Genomic DNA, 17,129 nt, shown 5'->3' on the forward strand with positions numbered 1-17,129 from the left:
CTGACATGACAACCAGGATCTAGTTGACAAAAATATTAATGTTGTGAAATCTTAACATTTCAAATTCAACAGCCATCTCTACTCTGAATCCGCGGTCCCTATCCTCACTTAAAAGGGCATGATGGACTCAGACTGTGACTTCCTTTTAGGATTCCAGGAACATCATGATCTGGGAAGACAAATAAATGTTCAGTCCTTCTCAAATCTGTCTCCCAAATCACCTGCTCTTGGCCGGTTTCCTTATCCGACAAAACAAGCAGTCTCGCTGGTTTCCAAACATCTTCCAGAACTTTTTAAAATGAGGTGCTAATCAAGACCACGGTATGTAACAGAGCTAAAAGTGTGAATGAGTGCTCCTAGCATCTTAAGTCTTTGTTATTTACTTAAAACACTTCCTGATTGGTGGAACCCCTGAAGCACCTCCTGGAGCCTGAGGGTCCTAGGTCGCCCACTTTGAAAGCCCCTGGGCTAGAAGATGGTTAAGTCCCCGCTCCCTCCCCCTCGCCCCAGAACTGAAATGCCATCACCTCCCCATGACCTATGCCCTTCAGAAGGGTGCCCTTGTCAAGAATCCAAATTTGTCTTTGCTGGTTATTGAAGCTTAGAAAATAAACCAAAAAAGCAGTTTTCCCATGACCTATATTTTGCCCTGTCAGGTACAGTCCATTCACGGAACTGATCTGTCTTCAACGGCCACATGGATGGGTTGGGTGGAGGGGCCGTATTTGGTCCTAGGAGTTATAAACAGGAGTCACAGGACCCCTGACCTCGGGGCTTGCTTTCTGCCTGGTGGTTTGAGAGAGATAAGCACTCTCATCCTGCCTACTAGAAGTTCAAGGTTAATTTTATGCCTAATTAAGAGGAACAAAAAGTGATCCAATCGCTTACAGCAAGAACTGAACTCCAGAATTCTTGCATTTTCAGGGGTATGTCAATACCTTAGTAATTTACTTTGACTGACACTGAAAAGGGTACAATAAGACTTACTATGCACTAAAAAGAGGTTTAATGTAGTCTGCAAGGAATTTAGAAAGAGTTGTGCATTGCTTGGAAAAATCTGTTAATAACAGAACTCATCACTACTTTGCAAAAGCATGGGGTCATTAATCTCATGCAAGATACATCGACATGTACATCCACCCAAACACTTCAGCAATGAAGTCAAACTAAAAACGTACACTGAGTTGCTTTGTATTAGTGGGGAGATTATTCAGTGCTTTGTTAGAGCTCTTAGGCATCGCGGAAATAGGGATCTGCATTTGGCGAGGGGGTGGATACACCCTACTCAGGACACAGAAGAGGCTAAAAGGAAAGCGCCTGCTCCTCCACGTGCACCCTCTGGGGGCTGACCCAGACCCCTGCCAGGCGATGCTTCCAGACCCACCGCTTTTATCTTTAGCAAGCCCCAGAGCTAGAGGGATAGAAAGTGCCTGCCCTGGATTTCCTAGGATACTTTCAACATGAAAGAATTTTATTTTCAGATCAGAACCCCATCGCAAGCAACTCTGCCAGCCTCATAAAGCAGCCCTGCCCCTACTTCACAAGACAGGCAACTGAGTCCAAAGAGTGGAACGGCCTCAGCATGGACCCCACTGGGAGGTGACATGAGCCTCCCACTCTCTGCTCCCCCCGAGCCGGGGCTCCTGCACAGAACTTCTCCTGAACACGCTGTGCGAAAATCCACCAGAGTGCCCTGCTGATAAAGAAGAGCGTCTGGGCCTCAGCTTTTCTGTGGTGATTATATAAATCTCACTGATGAGAAAAAGTTGTGCAGTGCCTTTCACGCTTCTGGCGTCGGTGCCATTTGGCTGTGCAGATTTCGAAAAGCTTCTGAATAGACTAATAAACATGGAATTGTTCTGAACATCTGTAAGCAAAATCCGAAAAGATATTACCCAGTGAATGAACATCCTGGGTTTTCTTGCCAGAAATGGGGTTATTTGTGTATTAGGCTAATGCACCGAAATTAACCCAGAATGCTTATCCATTGCAGAATGTCTTTTCATATTTTCATCTGTGTAGTCGTTATTACAAAATGTAAGAATAATTCTCTATCAGGGTATTCAGGAAACTGAATAGCTCAATTACTTCTAAAATCAACGCAGTAAAGCAACAGCATGCCAGTTAATCAGTTGGTTTGCATAACAAATGTGTGTTTGTGGGTGTGTGTGTGTGCACGCTTGCATGCATAAGCTCGTGTGTGTGTGTGTGTGTGTGTGTGCGCGCGCGTGCGCACATGTCTGTGTGTATAAAGCCAGGGTTGGTACAACTCTTTAAAACAAATGTGAAAAGTCAAGCTTTCATCTGACTATAGAGAAAGAATTCTGGAAGACAGGTACTAGCATTATTCAACCATGTATCATACACAACCATCCTCTGGTACCAAGTGCAATGTTCTGCATCTGCTACATTTATTTAAGAAAGCCTGCACGAAATTTAGGCTGTTCCGTTCCTGGTTTCTGTGGGTTTTCTAGTGCCAGGCCTACACTGAGCTATTAAGAAATACCAAATAAATGGATGAATCCTTGGAAATCATTTTAGGAACAGAAATGATGGCCACTAAGACTTAAATTATTTCTCAGCACACCTTTTAGAGACAGATGTGAAACATGACAAGAAACAGTAGCAAAGCTGTGGCTGTGAACCAGGCTACCCTGCCTCCAGCTGAGACTGGGTTCTTGGTGCAGGAGTCAGTGGTGGGCAGCTCTCAGAGGCCTCGGAATTCAGCCCTAGAACATTTGGGAGATGCAAGTTTCTCAGTCTGTGAGAGCCAGCAATAACTGATGAATCTGAGGAGGGGAGGTTTAAGTGCCTATTCCAGGAGGATGGTCACTTTTCAAACAGGTTGAAATGAAACAATGGACACATGTGAGGGGTGAGGGGGCTCCAGAGAAAAGCAAGGAGGCCACCAGAGCCTTTGGAAAATCATGGCAGTTCAGGCTTCTGACTCTCAGCCTTCAAATTCCATTTTTACTACTTAATTTAACCCCAGGTTAATCCAATATGGAAAGAATGACCCAGGTAGACTAAACTCACAGTAGACTGAGCTATACATCTCAGAATGCATTGAACTGAATTTGAAATGAGAATTAGAACTGTCTGGTTGACCAACCTTGTTTCAGTGCATTTTCTTCTTGAAAATAATCTCCACAAGAGGAGAAAAGACAAGAAGTTTCTACAGAGTGTGGAGCAGAACAAGAGGAGTTAGTGATAGAACTTAAAAGTGTCATGGGGTCAGGCTCTGGAAGTCAGTCCAGCAGCCAAACCTTACAGAGCAACCCGTGGCTACCAGCAGACCTCCCCTTCCCCAGGCTGGCCTGGTGCACCAGCCCCCCACGAAGGTTCTTTTCTTTCCCTTCCGCAATGTCAGGACATTCCATCGGGTTACGCTGAAGTCCTAGGGCCTCAGAAGCCAACTCTCCTCTCGGTGGCTGCCCATCTCTGCTCTTACACATTACAGACTTATTTTATACTTTACCCCAAAGGGCAACTTCATTGCAAATGCTTGAGGAACTGTTTTCCCCATGTCTTCTCCATGCGTCAGGCTCAAGTCTCACACTGATCATCCAGCGTGTAACAGACCCATCAGTGAGCCAGCCGTTCTGTTTACACGACAGAGTTGACTCTACCCAAGTGTCGCCGTGGGGGTCACCTCCTCTCCTGGCTGTTACTAGAAGCCATATCTCTTTTCTACGTGCCTAATCACTGGCCCATGAAGAGCCACCTGGTAACTCCATCCAGACATTACTACACATCCTGTGTGGATACACATCTGCTTTGATACTCACATGCACACTCACGTGCTCACTTGGCCCTCCAGGCTGTGCAGCCAAGACCCACTCGGAAGCAAGCACGACCAACGGCGGCCAATGGTTCCAGACCCACGGCTTGTGATCATCGATCTGTTCACCAAGACAATCATTGTGGAAGCTCTGACACAGGCTCTGACTTGAGGAAGCACCCCCCACCCCCAGATGATCAGTTGCAGGTGGGGAGGAGCAGGATCCTGAGACCCCTTCCTGAGCGCTAACCCTGGAGGTCTGGCACCTGCCCCGGGAAACTGGAAGGCGCCTCAAGCTCAGGTGTGCTGCTCTATGAGGGAAGGGGTTTGGCACGCAGGCCAGGTCCTTGGGCTTCCTGTCTTGAATGAACGAAGGCAGGAGGGAAGGAACACCTTTACGAAAGGCTCCTGGTTGTGACCAACTTTACAACAAGCATAATTGCAAACATGAGAGTAAGCAGTATTGAAATGAAGGCAAATACTGGCGCATAGACTAGTATTTCTCTCACATGAAGCCTCAGCAATTATGACACGTCTTAGCAGAGACGTGGCTTTTCTTTCTTGCAAGTCAGACCCCTTCAGGGCTGACTCATTCAGCAAGGCTTTGCGCACCCGAGGCCCTAGCAGGGGGGCCCAGCCAGTATCACCTGCTTTCTGTCTCCCCAGGCCCTCTCCTTGGTCAAAAATCTTTAATTGGCTGGTTACCATAATTACACGAGTGAGGGACCCTGTCTGTTCTCCTTCCCTGCTCCTCACAGGGGTCGGAAGGCCCACCACTTCTGTGCCAGAGAGACCTATCGCAGCTTCTGTCTGCCTTTTTGTTTTTCCCTTTCATGATCAGAACAACAACAACAAAAAAGCCTGGGGAAGAAATCATCTCTCCTTCTGTGTCTGGATAAGACCCTATAACTCTCTTTTCCCAATCAGGAGCAAGTTTCCATGACAACCATGCTTCCCGGTGCCACCGCTAACTTAGCAGGTAGCGTTCACATCAAATAGGGAGTTCTTTGCCAACCTTCGTGGTTTCTGTACTTCACCATTGCTATAGACACTCTGACGCACCAGACGTCTACAAAAACTGTACCTTAAAAAGGTTTTGTCCTTTTTCTTTCTAAACATCAGAAAGACCAAAAAAAATTGCTCAGTATTTTCCTGACAGTAATCATTAAAAAGCCTACCGGTATACTCAAACGTACACATGAAAGTGTGTGGAGGGAAGCTTGCATAGATGAATGGAGGATGGCCGGGACGTGATGACAGTCGGGTGACTTACACCATGGTCAGTGGCATCAGTTTTGAGTTGAGAGCTAATGAGGTTGGCAGACATGACCTTGGGCAAATTACTTATCCCCTCTGAGCCTCAACACTCCCTCTGTAAAAGACAGAAGCTGAGACACTTCATGGGACTGTTTGGAAGATTAGATGGAAAAAAGCAAAGATGCACAAAGTGCTTATCACACATAGTAGGGCTTCAACAAAGGGCACTTATCATGTGGTTCTTGCTACAGTGAAGAGCTGAATTGGAGCGAGTCTGAACAAACAAGCAATCACAATATTCTAACTGATGATTAACATCTTGCTGGTGGAGAGTAACAGTATAAGCAGTAGGTACCTGGAGGTTTTCTTAGCAACCCTTTTATCTCAGGCTATTAAGCCTTGTCTGCAATTACAGGAAGGAATCCATTCATTTCAATTCTTAAGACTGAAGAGGCTACACCTGGGTAATCTCCAGGGTTCATCTGACTGTATTAATAGCTCTGCATAAGCATTTGTTTAATTTTAAAACAGAAGCAAAGAAAAAAAAATGGATTAACCACTAAAGTATTGGTTCGATATTCCACATTCTCAACATCAATCAGAATATTTCCATTTTTCTCCAGAAGCAAGAAAAACAAGAATATGAATACTTTTATGATAATTTCATTGTTGCCCAGTTCAAATTTCATTTCAGAACCAGAATTCACATTGTAGCAAACACACCAACCTGCTCACTATTGAACAAACTCCAGTTCCTCCCTCACCTTCATTCACAGCACCCTCCAAGAGCAGAGAGGGTCTTCCACAAGTAACACCAATTCAAACCTTTATTTTTAAAAGATAAAACAATTTATATGTTTTTAAAATCCCATTTCTGTCAATGTGACAGACTATATATCTAGATAAACTCTCCCTATTAAGAGCTCCTAAGACCGTGAATAACATATTCTTACAAAAGAAAAACATGTCTTACAGTAACAATGTGCCTCAAAAAATTAAAAACAGAACTATCGTATGATGCAGTAACCTCTCTTCTCGGTATATATACAAAGGAAATGAAATCTGTATCTTACAAAGATACCTGCACTCCCAGGTTCAGTGCAGCATTATTCACAACAGCCAAGGTGTGGAAACAGCCTGTGTCCATCAACACAGGAATAAAAAAGGTGTGGCATGGAATATTATTCAGCCTAAAAAATGAAGGACATCTCGCCATTTGCAACAATATGGATGAAACTGTAGGACATTATGCTAAGTGAAATAAGCTAGACACAGAGAAAAAAAATACTGCATGATCTCACTTTTATGTAGAATCTTAAAAAATTAAACTCACAGAAGCAGAGAGTGGAATGGTGGTTACCAGGGAAATGGGAAGATGTCGGGCAAAGGGTTCAAACTTTCATTTACGTGAGATGAATTAGCTCTACAGGTATGATGTGCAGGATGGTGACTGTAGTTAATAATACTGCATTCATTGTACACCTGAAATTTGCTAAGAGAGATCACGGGCACTCTCGCCACAGAAACGAAGTCCGTGAGGCAATGGGTAGGTTAATTAGCTTGACTATTAGTAATTATTTCACTGTGTATATAGAAACATCATGTTGGGCACCTTCAATATATACCATTTTTATTTTTAAAATGAAAAAAAAAGTTTTTAAAAGAGAAAAATAATGTGTTTGAGATGTTACCGGAGCTGGCAGAAAGGTAAAGGAAGTCCTTAAATGCTGGAAACAAACAGCAAAACAAAACAAATTCCAGAGAGGTTAGCTTGTATTTGAGTGAGAATTTGCCCTGGGGGGCATCTGCCTGTCCTGGTCAGCAAATGTTTTTCCATAAAGGGCCAGATCATAAATATTTTTGGCTGCACAGGCCATACAATGTCTGTTGCATCCACTCAACTCTGCCATCGTGGCATGAAAGTATTCACAGGTAACATAAATAAACAGTCATGGCTGTATTTCAAAAAAAAAACTGTCTTTATCTAAACAGGCAGCAGGAAGGATTTAGCCTGCGAGCCATAGTTTGCCAATCCCTTCACGATAGCCTGGTTTTAATGTCTTTCCCTCAAGAAAACAATAAATATGACATATCTGTCCCAGGTGATACATTGTTGTGGTGATGTTCCCAGTTTCTTCCCACCCCCCGTACACCTGCTTTAGAGGAGTCCCTCCCACACAGACGCTGGGCTAGACCACGTGATTTGCTTTGGCCAATGGGATGACGGTGAATAGTTCACAGAGACTTGAAAGGTGTTAGCAGAATGGTGCTTGTCCTCTCTTACTGCTCCTGGATCTCCGCATCCACCATCAGGTGAATTCACCCAGGCCAGTGTGCTGAAGACATGTGGTCCACCATCCCTACTGCCCAGCCAAGAGGACGTGTCCGCCAGGCAGCAACCGCCAGGTGCATGAGTGAAGCCATGGAAGACCAACCAGCCCCCAGGCAACCCACCAGGTGACTGGAGTCACACGAAACAACCGGGAAGAAACCAGCAGAAGAACCACCAAGCTGGGCTCAGTCTAAGTCACTGACCCACAGAATCATAAGGTAATAATGACTGTCTGAGTGATTTAAGTTTCGGGGTGATTGTTCTGCAACGGAAGCGAGATGATACGTTCCATATGAAGTCTATTATCTTCCAAAAGCATAAAGTGAAAGGCCAGCAGGTATACTTAGAGAAATGGGCAAGAGAAGACTGAGAAGACACCAAAAAAAAAGAAGAAAAATTATTTCCATTTTAAAGATCCTGTCACCTGCCAGCAGGGACAAGTCCGTCCTTATTTCTTACATGATGGAGCAGATTCTTCCTACCTGAGCAGACTTCTTTATAAGTAGGATTGGGAGTGTAGCCTCCAGCATAACCAACTTGAGTTGAATATACTCCTTTCAAGGTCCAGAATTTCCTTTCAGCTCCCCAGAAACAGCCCATTCCTAAGAAAAACATATGACAGTAATTAGTCCTTTATGAAAAACGAGGTGGTCATTGCATATTAGAAGCCCTGTTACACTGGAGGGGAGACATCATTCTTGGTAAATAAAAACGACTAAGGTTTTATTTTCTAAAGAAGTAGCGTTTCTAACACTGAGAAAGGATTTTAGGTTATTTTCACAGAATGCCTCTTTGCTTTAGTTGTACAAAAACTTTAAGAGCCTCAAACTTTAATGGAGTTAATAAAGCTATACCTTTTGAAATAATTTAGGAAAAGGATAACTGGGTTTGATGAATGATTTCCACACTCAATTCATTATGGACTTCTTAAAACATAGTAAGTGGTAGTAATGGTGGGAATTTATTTAATGATCAGCATCCTGGTCATGCTTTAAAAAAAATTCTAACAAAGAAAAGTAATAATAAATTACTGATTTAAAAGGGAAAATTTCCTCAAATCAAAACCGATCGGCACAGTACTTGATGAACAATTTCACATATGTGCTTAGTTTTTTTTTAATTTTTTAAGTCTTTGGAAACTTTCATGTGATAAATCTCTGCTCATCAAAAAAAAAAACATTTACACAACATTGTAAAATGATTATAAATCAATAAAAAATGTTTAAAAAAACATTTTTCTGAGTTTGATTACTGTGTATAATGAATAAGGAAAGAAAAGGGGGAAGGCAGGGGAAGCAGGAAAGAAGAAACAACAAAGAAACTCACAAAAATAGCATTCCATTCAACTAGCAAACATTGTGCTTGTATCAGTGGTTAGTTATTAGATTCCTTTGAACATATGATGAAAACTAAGACCCATCTCCCAAGATTGCACATATTTACGCACATTGAAAATGCTGCATTACATTTCCCGAGCTCCAAATAAAAAAAAAAAAAATCTTCATTTTCTACTATGAGTTTCTAAACTGTCCACAACTGCTATTCTGTGGCCAATTTCTAGATGTAAACAAGATTACTGCCTCACTCACGTTTCACATGGTTTTATTAAGTCATACATAATTAAGATCTTGGGTGGAACAGCAGTTGGCAAATTAACTATGCCTCCTACTTCAACAATCACTAGATTTGTTCGACTCCATGACAGAGTGAAAGAAAAATTAGAAGTTTACTGAAATTCTTGACACTTGTTAATATTTTAACTTTAAAAATTCAGAGCAACAACAACCAAAAAGAAATATGCACAATGTTATACATTATACAAAAATGTAATTGCTCAAATGTGAGGGGAAACAAACTGACCAAATATAGGGTAACAGTTAAAAAATGCAACAAAGCCCAGTGATGGAATTTAATGCAGTAAAAAAATTACCATTGTGATGACAATGTAGCACAGAAATGTGTATGTGATTATATGATAGTTACTCAAGGCGAAGTTTAAAATGGAAAAGTACAATTATATGTATTTTTTACAACTAAAAAATATTCATACCAAAATAGGAACAAACAGACAAAATCATAATCATGATTGCAGTCCTGTGGGGAGAATATACACACATTTTTTTCAGTTTTCAAGTTTTTTCTGTAATAGTGTCACATTACTTTAAAAACAAAAAATACATTTTTTAAAGGAAAGCAAAAAATTCAAAGCTAAGTATATGCATTATTTGAGTTACATACTGCTAGATACCATTTCTCCTGTTCACAAGTGAATTGTTTGCTGCTAGTGAATGTAACTAAATATTTACTGAGTATTTCTAAAAATGGACTATCCTCAAGTCTCTGGAATAAGGATTCACTATTAATTTTACTTCACTGTGTTCCTGGGATGCGGGAATTATGTCATCAGGGTTTTCCAGAGAAACAGAACCAACAGGACCTATACAGATATGTAGAGAGAGGTTCATTATGAGGAGTTGGCTCCCACAACTACAGAGGCCGAGAAGTCCCAGGGTCCACGAGCCTGCAGGCTAGAGACTCAGGAAAGGCTGCTCTACAATTCTAGCCCAAACCCAAAAGCCTGAAAACCCGGGGGACCAGCGACCTGATTCCCAGTGTAAGTCTGAAGGCCTGATAACCAGGATCACGGATGTTCAAGGGCAGGAGAAGATGGATGCCCCAGCTCAAACGGAGAGAACAAATTCACCCTTCCCCTGCCATTTTGTTCTCTCCAGGCCCTTAGTGGACGGGCTGGTGCCCACCTGCATTGGTGAGGGTGAGCTGCTTTCCTCAGTCTGCCAGTTCAAACACTCATCTCTTCCAGAAACACCTTCACAGACACATCCAGAAATGATGTTTGACCAGCCATCAGGACGCCCCTTAGCCAGGTCAAGATGACACATAAAATTAACCATCACAGGAATGATGACAGGGAATCTCTGGAGAAGGGCAAGTAAAAGGTGATCTGGGCAGCATTACTGAACATAAAAGGCCACAAAGACATCCGGGAACCAAGCTGAAGGCATGCTAGCCCCTGAAGATTGGAAATCTGCGGGATCCACAAAATGAACCATTTCTGTATCTCACGATGACAGTGAAAGTGCATTGCATGCCTGCACCAGTCTCCGCACGTGGGACGTAACGGGCTATTTTAGCAGCCAGCCTACCCTGCCCATTGTCTACAGTCCCACAGACTGCATCTTCACTATATCCTCATGATGTAGGTTTATAAAACTTAGGGAGACCAAACAAAAATTTACTGCAAGTGGAGAGATTATTTAACCCCCTTTTATGTTTAATAGGGATCAAGAAAGTATTTCTGACAGAAGGGAGAGTGAACCACTACAGCTAGGCAAAGGTCTCCAAGCGGGGCCAGGCATGGCTGAAAAAATGCAGAAACCTGGTGTACACCCAACACCAAAACTTCTAGCAAGGCACTTACCCTAGGATAGGGGCTTTTATAAGAATACAACTCTTTGAAGCAAGACTTATTGCCTTATAAAGCTTTTATTCTTATATCAAACGGCGTCCAGTATAATCTAAGCATTCTGTTATTTGGTTTTGAGAGAGTGTGTGTGTGTGTGTGTGTGTGTGTGTGTGTGTGTGTGTGTGTGTGTTTAAACAAAGAAGGGTTTATTTACGGCAGAATTTCTCAGAACTTACAACAGTCTAGTAAACAAGATGAATATCATCAAAGAAGATGTAGTTTGCACTATTTTATTTAAATTCTTGTATATTTTAATCTTTTATTATAAAGTAAAACAGATGAAGAAAAACCACACAAAACAAATGCATAATTCAATGTATTATTAATATGTGAACATCCTAGGAGCCAGCACCCAGGTCAAGACTTAGAACTTTGCTGTCTACCCCGTAACCCCTCCTTGTACCACACCCCCATCACAACCCCCTTCCTCCCCCCAAAAGTAACCACTATCTGACTTTCATAGTAATCACTTCCTTATGTTGCTTTATATTTTTATCATTCAAGGTATCGATCCTGATGCTAGAGTTTGGTCTTGCTCGTTTAAAAAAAATTGATAAATATTTAAAATTCTTTCAATTGACAGGTTCCCCCATCATACTTTTCCTTTTAATTTATCCATTGAAGAAAACATGAGCCGCTTGATCTGAAGAAATTCCCACAGTGTGGATTTTGCCAGTTGCGTTTCCATGGTGCAGTTCAACTTGCTCCTCTGTCCTCAGTATTTCCTGCACGTTTGCACATTCTAGATATTCTGAGAAACCATAGTGCCAGTTTATGGAGAGCTCAGATCTTCCTTTGAGGCTTGTAAAGTGGAAACTCAATGACGATATGGATGGAAAACGTAGTGCTGAACTAAGAAAGAAAAAGGTTCTTATTTCACTTGTCTCTTTGCTCTACCAAATTCCTGGGTTGCTGTAGACATGGACTCAGAAGCACTGAATGTGGTCTGTTTCTACCAGGTCTACATGCTGAAACCCTACCTGTGCAGCCTCAGGGAACTCTCGAAGTCTTAGTTTCCTCATTTGTAAACTAGGAACAGAAATAATACTAACCACAGAGTCTCTGACAGGATTTCATGAATAACAGAGAAAGTGTCCAGCATACAGCAGGTACTCAATAAATGTTCATCCCCATTCTCTTCTCTCACTTTCCCTGTTTGCTCCACCTTCCTCCTCCCAACACACACATGCACACACTCAAAACTCCTTCTCTCAGTCCATCCAAGGTCGGAGATGCTTCTCTGTCACCCTTGGTCTCTGAGATGTCACATTGTCCTGTGGGAGAACCTGAGAGCCATCCCCTCTGCCCCCAAATGAAACAGACTGCTTTGCAGTCTCATACACAGCCTCTCTGGATTCAACCAGAATTCTCAGAATTTCTCTGAACCAGTCTCTCCATTTCCTGAGCATATAACTCTCTGGTTACCACTCAATTCAGAAAACTCTCTAATAGCTACTTCTCAACTCACCATTTTTTTTAAAGCATAATATCTCTTCCCATATCTGCCTTCTCGCTGCCTTCTTCCTGCCTGATGTCACCAGCCAGGTGTCTGTCAACAAAGAATGCCAGCCTCACTGCAAGATGTGTGCCTCTTGGTCACTCAGGGAGGTGTTTTAAGCCTCAACGACTCATCTGAAACATGAGTAGAACTGAATTATTTCTAATACCCAGCCTGATCATTGAATGGTCTGATGTCCCTCTGGACAGAGTAATAGGGAGAATTGAAAGCTATTTTCCTCTTTTCTCCTCAACTCTAAATGTGACTTTGTGACCGTGATCAGTGAGCAAATAAAATTTTTCCTACAAAAGGTACATAACCTGGCATCCTTTTCCTTATGAGAGAAGAAAGAGGAAGAAAAGTGAGGGAAGAGGAAGGTACAAAGGAGTTTACATTTATCAAACGCCGCTGTGACCCCCACATTGTATTAAGCATCTTTGTACACGTGGAATCCCTCACTAACCCAACAAGGAAGACGGTATTAGCCTCACTTTCAGGGTCAGAAAATGGAGCTTCAGAGAGGTCAAGTCACTTGCCCAAAGACACAGAACCAAGGCAGACCTAGGAAGCTGACCCACGCCTGCCTGGGACGCGAAGCTGACCCACGCCTTCCCACCTGCCACGCTGCACGGAAAGCTATGGCGCAGCCGGAGTTAAGAGCCTCCTACGACAGATGCAGGGTTTGGAGGATGATTCCATTGCATCCTGTTATCCATTAGAGAGAATTCAGTGGCACCTGGTAAATAAAAGGCAGTCCACGTGGTCTCGCGCAAACAGTATGACTATGGAGCACTCTGCTGGAATTACACTTTCTGCAATGGGATTTTACTGGATATAAATAAAGTTAACAGAGAGTCAACAGCAAAGACACAGTGCACTTTTCCCAACACATTCCAAAGGCACCCCTCTCCAGGGCTCCCTGTCTTCTCTAAAGGCACTGGGGGGACATCCAGATGGTATCACACTGATGATGTCACATCTGGTCCACATTGGAGCTCTGACCAGGGCAAGAAACTGAAACCCAAATTCCACCCACAATCGGACAGGTCTGAGCCCTTTATCAGAAGGGGAAACCTGGGCAGAGATGGGGAATATCCTCGGCTAAATTCGAGAAAAGCAACTCAGTAGACCTGAGGCAGACAAGAGGCGGCCAGGCTCTGATCACGGACACACGTTCACAGAGCCTGGCTGTGTGTGGCTTGGGACGAATCACTGCATGTCAGCTGTCCAGCAGAGAAAGGAGCAGGAGAAGGTGGATTTGAAGGTAATTTTCACCTCTAGAATGTCACGAGTCTCTCTCAAAGAAGCTGAATACAGGTGGTAGAAATGTAAGTGACATCTCAGTGTATTTCCCAGGCTAGCTTTACTTTTTAGCAATCCCACATCGTATTAGATAATTCAGTGAGAGGCTTTCCTTATCACTGCTCTTAAAAACGACAAAATTTTAAAATATCTTCTGCTAGAAAAGAAACCATACAGCCACCAGAATCTGATTGATACTTGCAGTATTTGGTGACAATCAATTACTTTCTGTCCACATCAATTCCTAATGTTGCTTTAACTTTATTAAGTATCCTTTGCAGTCTCTTCCAGAGTTTAAAACATACCCATGTAGGCACACGTATGCTCCATCTTTCCCTCTGTACTGTGATTAATGCCGTTCCTGGTTCTCTCTACACATTGATGTATTTCACCCTTTACCTTGGGAATAAGCTCCAAAGAGTACTAGGTATTTATTCACCAAGAAGATTCAAGAACAGAATTCCAAGGTTAGGGAGAAGAGTATAGCTCAAGTGGTAGAGCGCATGCTCAGCACCCAAGAGGTCCCAGGTTCAGTCCCCAGCACCTCCTCCAAGCGGGAAGTCAGTGAAGAAACCTAATCACCTCCCCCTCATAAAACAAACAAGAATTCCAAGGTTGGAAGGGACCTTACCCTCACCTAGCTTAAATGCCCTGCTAGTATTAAACAAATCTCGCAGCATCACAGCAAACAGCTGTCCAGTCCAAGCCTGAACTGCCCTCAGCCTCAAAGCAGCCCAGTCCACCTCTGCAGATCTAATGACAGCTAGGAAGCTCTTTCCTACACTGAGCCAAGACCCTGGGATGTTCCCTTCTTCGCTCTGATCCTCTCCCTCAAGGCCACAAAGAACAAATTTAGTCCCACTTCCTCAGGACAACCTGTCAATCCATTGACCGCCTGAAGACAGCTCTGGTAACTCCACAGACCTCCTCTTGTCTAAGCTGAATACAAGTTCCTTTATCTGCTCACTCACCATCCACCCTCCTTGGGGTGTGCACCGCTGTGTCTGTACCCCTTAAAGGGCAGTGGAGCCACAACCACTCCCCAGGGAAAGGCTGATGGGTCAGTGGGTCCCCGTGGAGAGCCTGACCCTTGGCTGTGGCATCACTGTGAAACCCAGCTCTCTGGAAGCAGCACGGTTCTTCCAGCTGCTGGAAAGCAAGTGGCTGCTAGCTGGACTAGAGGACACTCCCCGATGAGCAGACAGCAGCACCCCAATCCAGGAGAACAGACTCCTCCTGAGGACGTGGACAGGAGGCTGATGATGAAGCTAGGAGAGACTGAGCTGCGGATTTTATCAGGGTCTGATAAATACACCCAGCAGCTTGCCTGTGCAAAGAAAAGAAAGCCTTAAGGGGAAAAAAATAGCATTCAGTTTTCCTAGGAAGCATCCTTCAGTGTGTTTCTATTTCCTGGATATGTCTGTTCATGGGCCCTGCCTTCCCTCAGGCACTTGCAATTTTAGTTTCCCTCCTAGAGTAGGTAAGAGATTGACGGGATTTCAACGAACAAATGCCCGTGACACTGGCCACAGGCGTGGACTAACGCAGCAGAATGCTTCCAGTTCCAGCAGAATTCTGAGCGAAAATACAGGACACGTGGTGGTGGAGAAGAAATCCCAGGTGGAGGTTCCCCTAAATAACCCTGCAACCACCATCTACTAGTGACCCTCTGCTCACCTTTCCTGAGAAGCAGCAAAGCATAAGAGTGAGGCGAGGTCAGCCTGGATCATTCCATTTCATCCCAGAGGAGTGGTCTGGTGAAGTCGGGAGGTTGTTAGTGAAAACCCAGGCTCTTGCTGGGTCAGGTCAGCCCAGGTCAGACAAGACAACTGGTTTGAGATACCAAGTGTTTCCATCAAACCAAGCAGTAGCAACGTGACCCCGAGGGACCTGGTCAGGTACCTTTTGCTTGAGAAATAGGGGTGGAGGAACAGCAGACATTGTGGGTTTCTGCCACCAGCTTACACCAAACCTCATGACAGACGCACAGGGTCCAGATGCAACGAGGCAATTCTTACGGCATCACAGACAGTGCCCTAGGCTACCAGTCCAGTGAATCGGAGGAATTTAGAACTTTCCCTCCCTCCTCTGGCACGGCCCACTGTCACTTACATCTCTTCTTTCTGGCATGGATGGACTGCTTCCTCTCTCACTTCCCTATTTCTCAACCATTTTTCTGCCTTAAAAATACCTCCCTTTCAGCCCTGCCTGGCATCCAGTAGACAGTCAATAAAAGCTAGCTCCATTTACCTAGCACCTGCATCCTGTCCGCCTCCTCTCGGAGCCCCCTGGACGTCGTTCATCCAACAGGTACCCAGAAAACTGGGCTGGTGACACATCTAGACCGAGGAGGAAACCCACCCCCTATAAAGCGCATAGGGCCATTGACTGCTAAATCCCTAAAAGTTGCCAGATCTTCTTCCTCCTTTCATCAAGCCTTTTCCTCAAGCTAAATTTTGAAAATTATTTCTTACTCAACTCTGTGTAAATTAAGTAACAGAATGTTAAAAAATGTCTCCCACTTCCATTGCAGATATGCAGAATAGTATTCATTGATTATCTAACAAATATCTATGCTAAAGGCCAGTATTTGAGACTAGGTCCTGGCAACGCAGAGACAGTAAGACACCATCCCTATCATCAAAGAGCAGGCAGACAGAGGGAGACCATCAATTCAACAGTGACTCATCATGCAAGGTGGGAAATCTTATCTGATGAACAAAGACACAAAGAAGAGCTGGGGGTAAAGACTGGGGGAAAGTTGCTGAGTCTCCCAACACTAGGAGGGTTCCAGCTGAAGGTGTGGAAGTGTGGGAAGTGGTTAGAGAAACCAGCATGAGGCCCCATCACAGGCTGGGTGAGAAGTTGTATTAAAAATCCACTGAGAGAAATAATATTTATAGAAAATTCCCTAAAACTTATCTGGTCCACTGACTGTTTTAGATACAAGTAACTCCTTTCCGGGTTAAGCCAAGCCTGCACAAAAAGACACTGGCACCGCAGGGGCACGGTGACTGCTCCTGGTGGATTTCAGGAGCCCAACGAGAAGAGTGCTGGGACCAACAGCTCATGCACCTCCCTCCACACTCCCTCCGACTGCCTTACATTACAGTGTCCTCCTGATAAACGCCCTCGGAAGAAATTTCTTTCTGGTTCTAGAATCAAGAAATTGTATGATTCTCCCAATCATATAGCTTTCCAGTATCACTAAGTAAAACTGAAACCAATCACCACTTCACACCCATTGGGATGGTCACTATCAAACAAAATGACGAGCATTGGCAAGGCTGTGGAGACACGGGAACCCTGTGCTTTGCTGATGGGAGTGTAAAATGGTTCCGCTCCTATGGAAAATGGTATGGCGGTTCCTCAGAAAAATGAAACAGAATTACCATATGATCCAGCAAATTCCACATCTGGGTATGTTCACCAAAAGAAAGCCAGGTCTCAAAGAGGTATCTGTACACCCACGTTC

The 17,129-nt window shown here is 43.7% G+C and overlaps 1 protein-coding gene across 3 annotated transcripts in view; it reads right to left on the reverse strand.

Annotated features, from left to right (window-relative positions):
• Window positions 1–17,129, reverse strand: part of MSRA (methionine sulfoxide reductase A) — a 286,690-nt gene that overhangs the window by 136,221 nt on the left and 133,340 nt on the right. For all 3 annotated transcript variants that reach the window (XM_074355493.1, XM_074355495.1, XM_074355494.1), the window contains one exon: window positions 7,853–7,972. In XM_074355493.1, coding sequence (XP_074211594.1) covers window positions 7,853–7,972 — 120 coding nt within the window. The remainder of the gene's footprint in view (window positions 1–7,852; window positions 7,973–17,129) is intronic.

This window comes from Camelus bactrianus, chromosome 31 (genome assembly GCF_048773025.1).
Source record: "Camelus bactrianus isolate YW-2024 breed Bactrian camel chromosome 31, ASM4877302v1, whole genome shotgun sequence".
Taxonomy (NCBI): Eukaryota; Metazoa; Chordata; class Mammalia; order Artiodactyla; family Camelidae; genus Camelus; species Camelus bactrianus.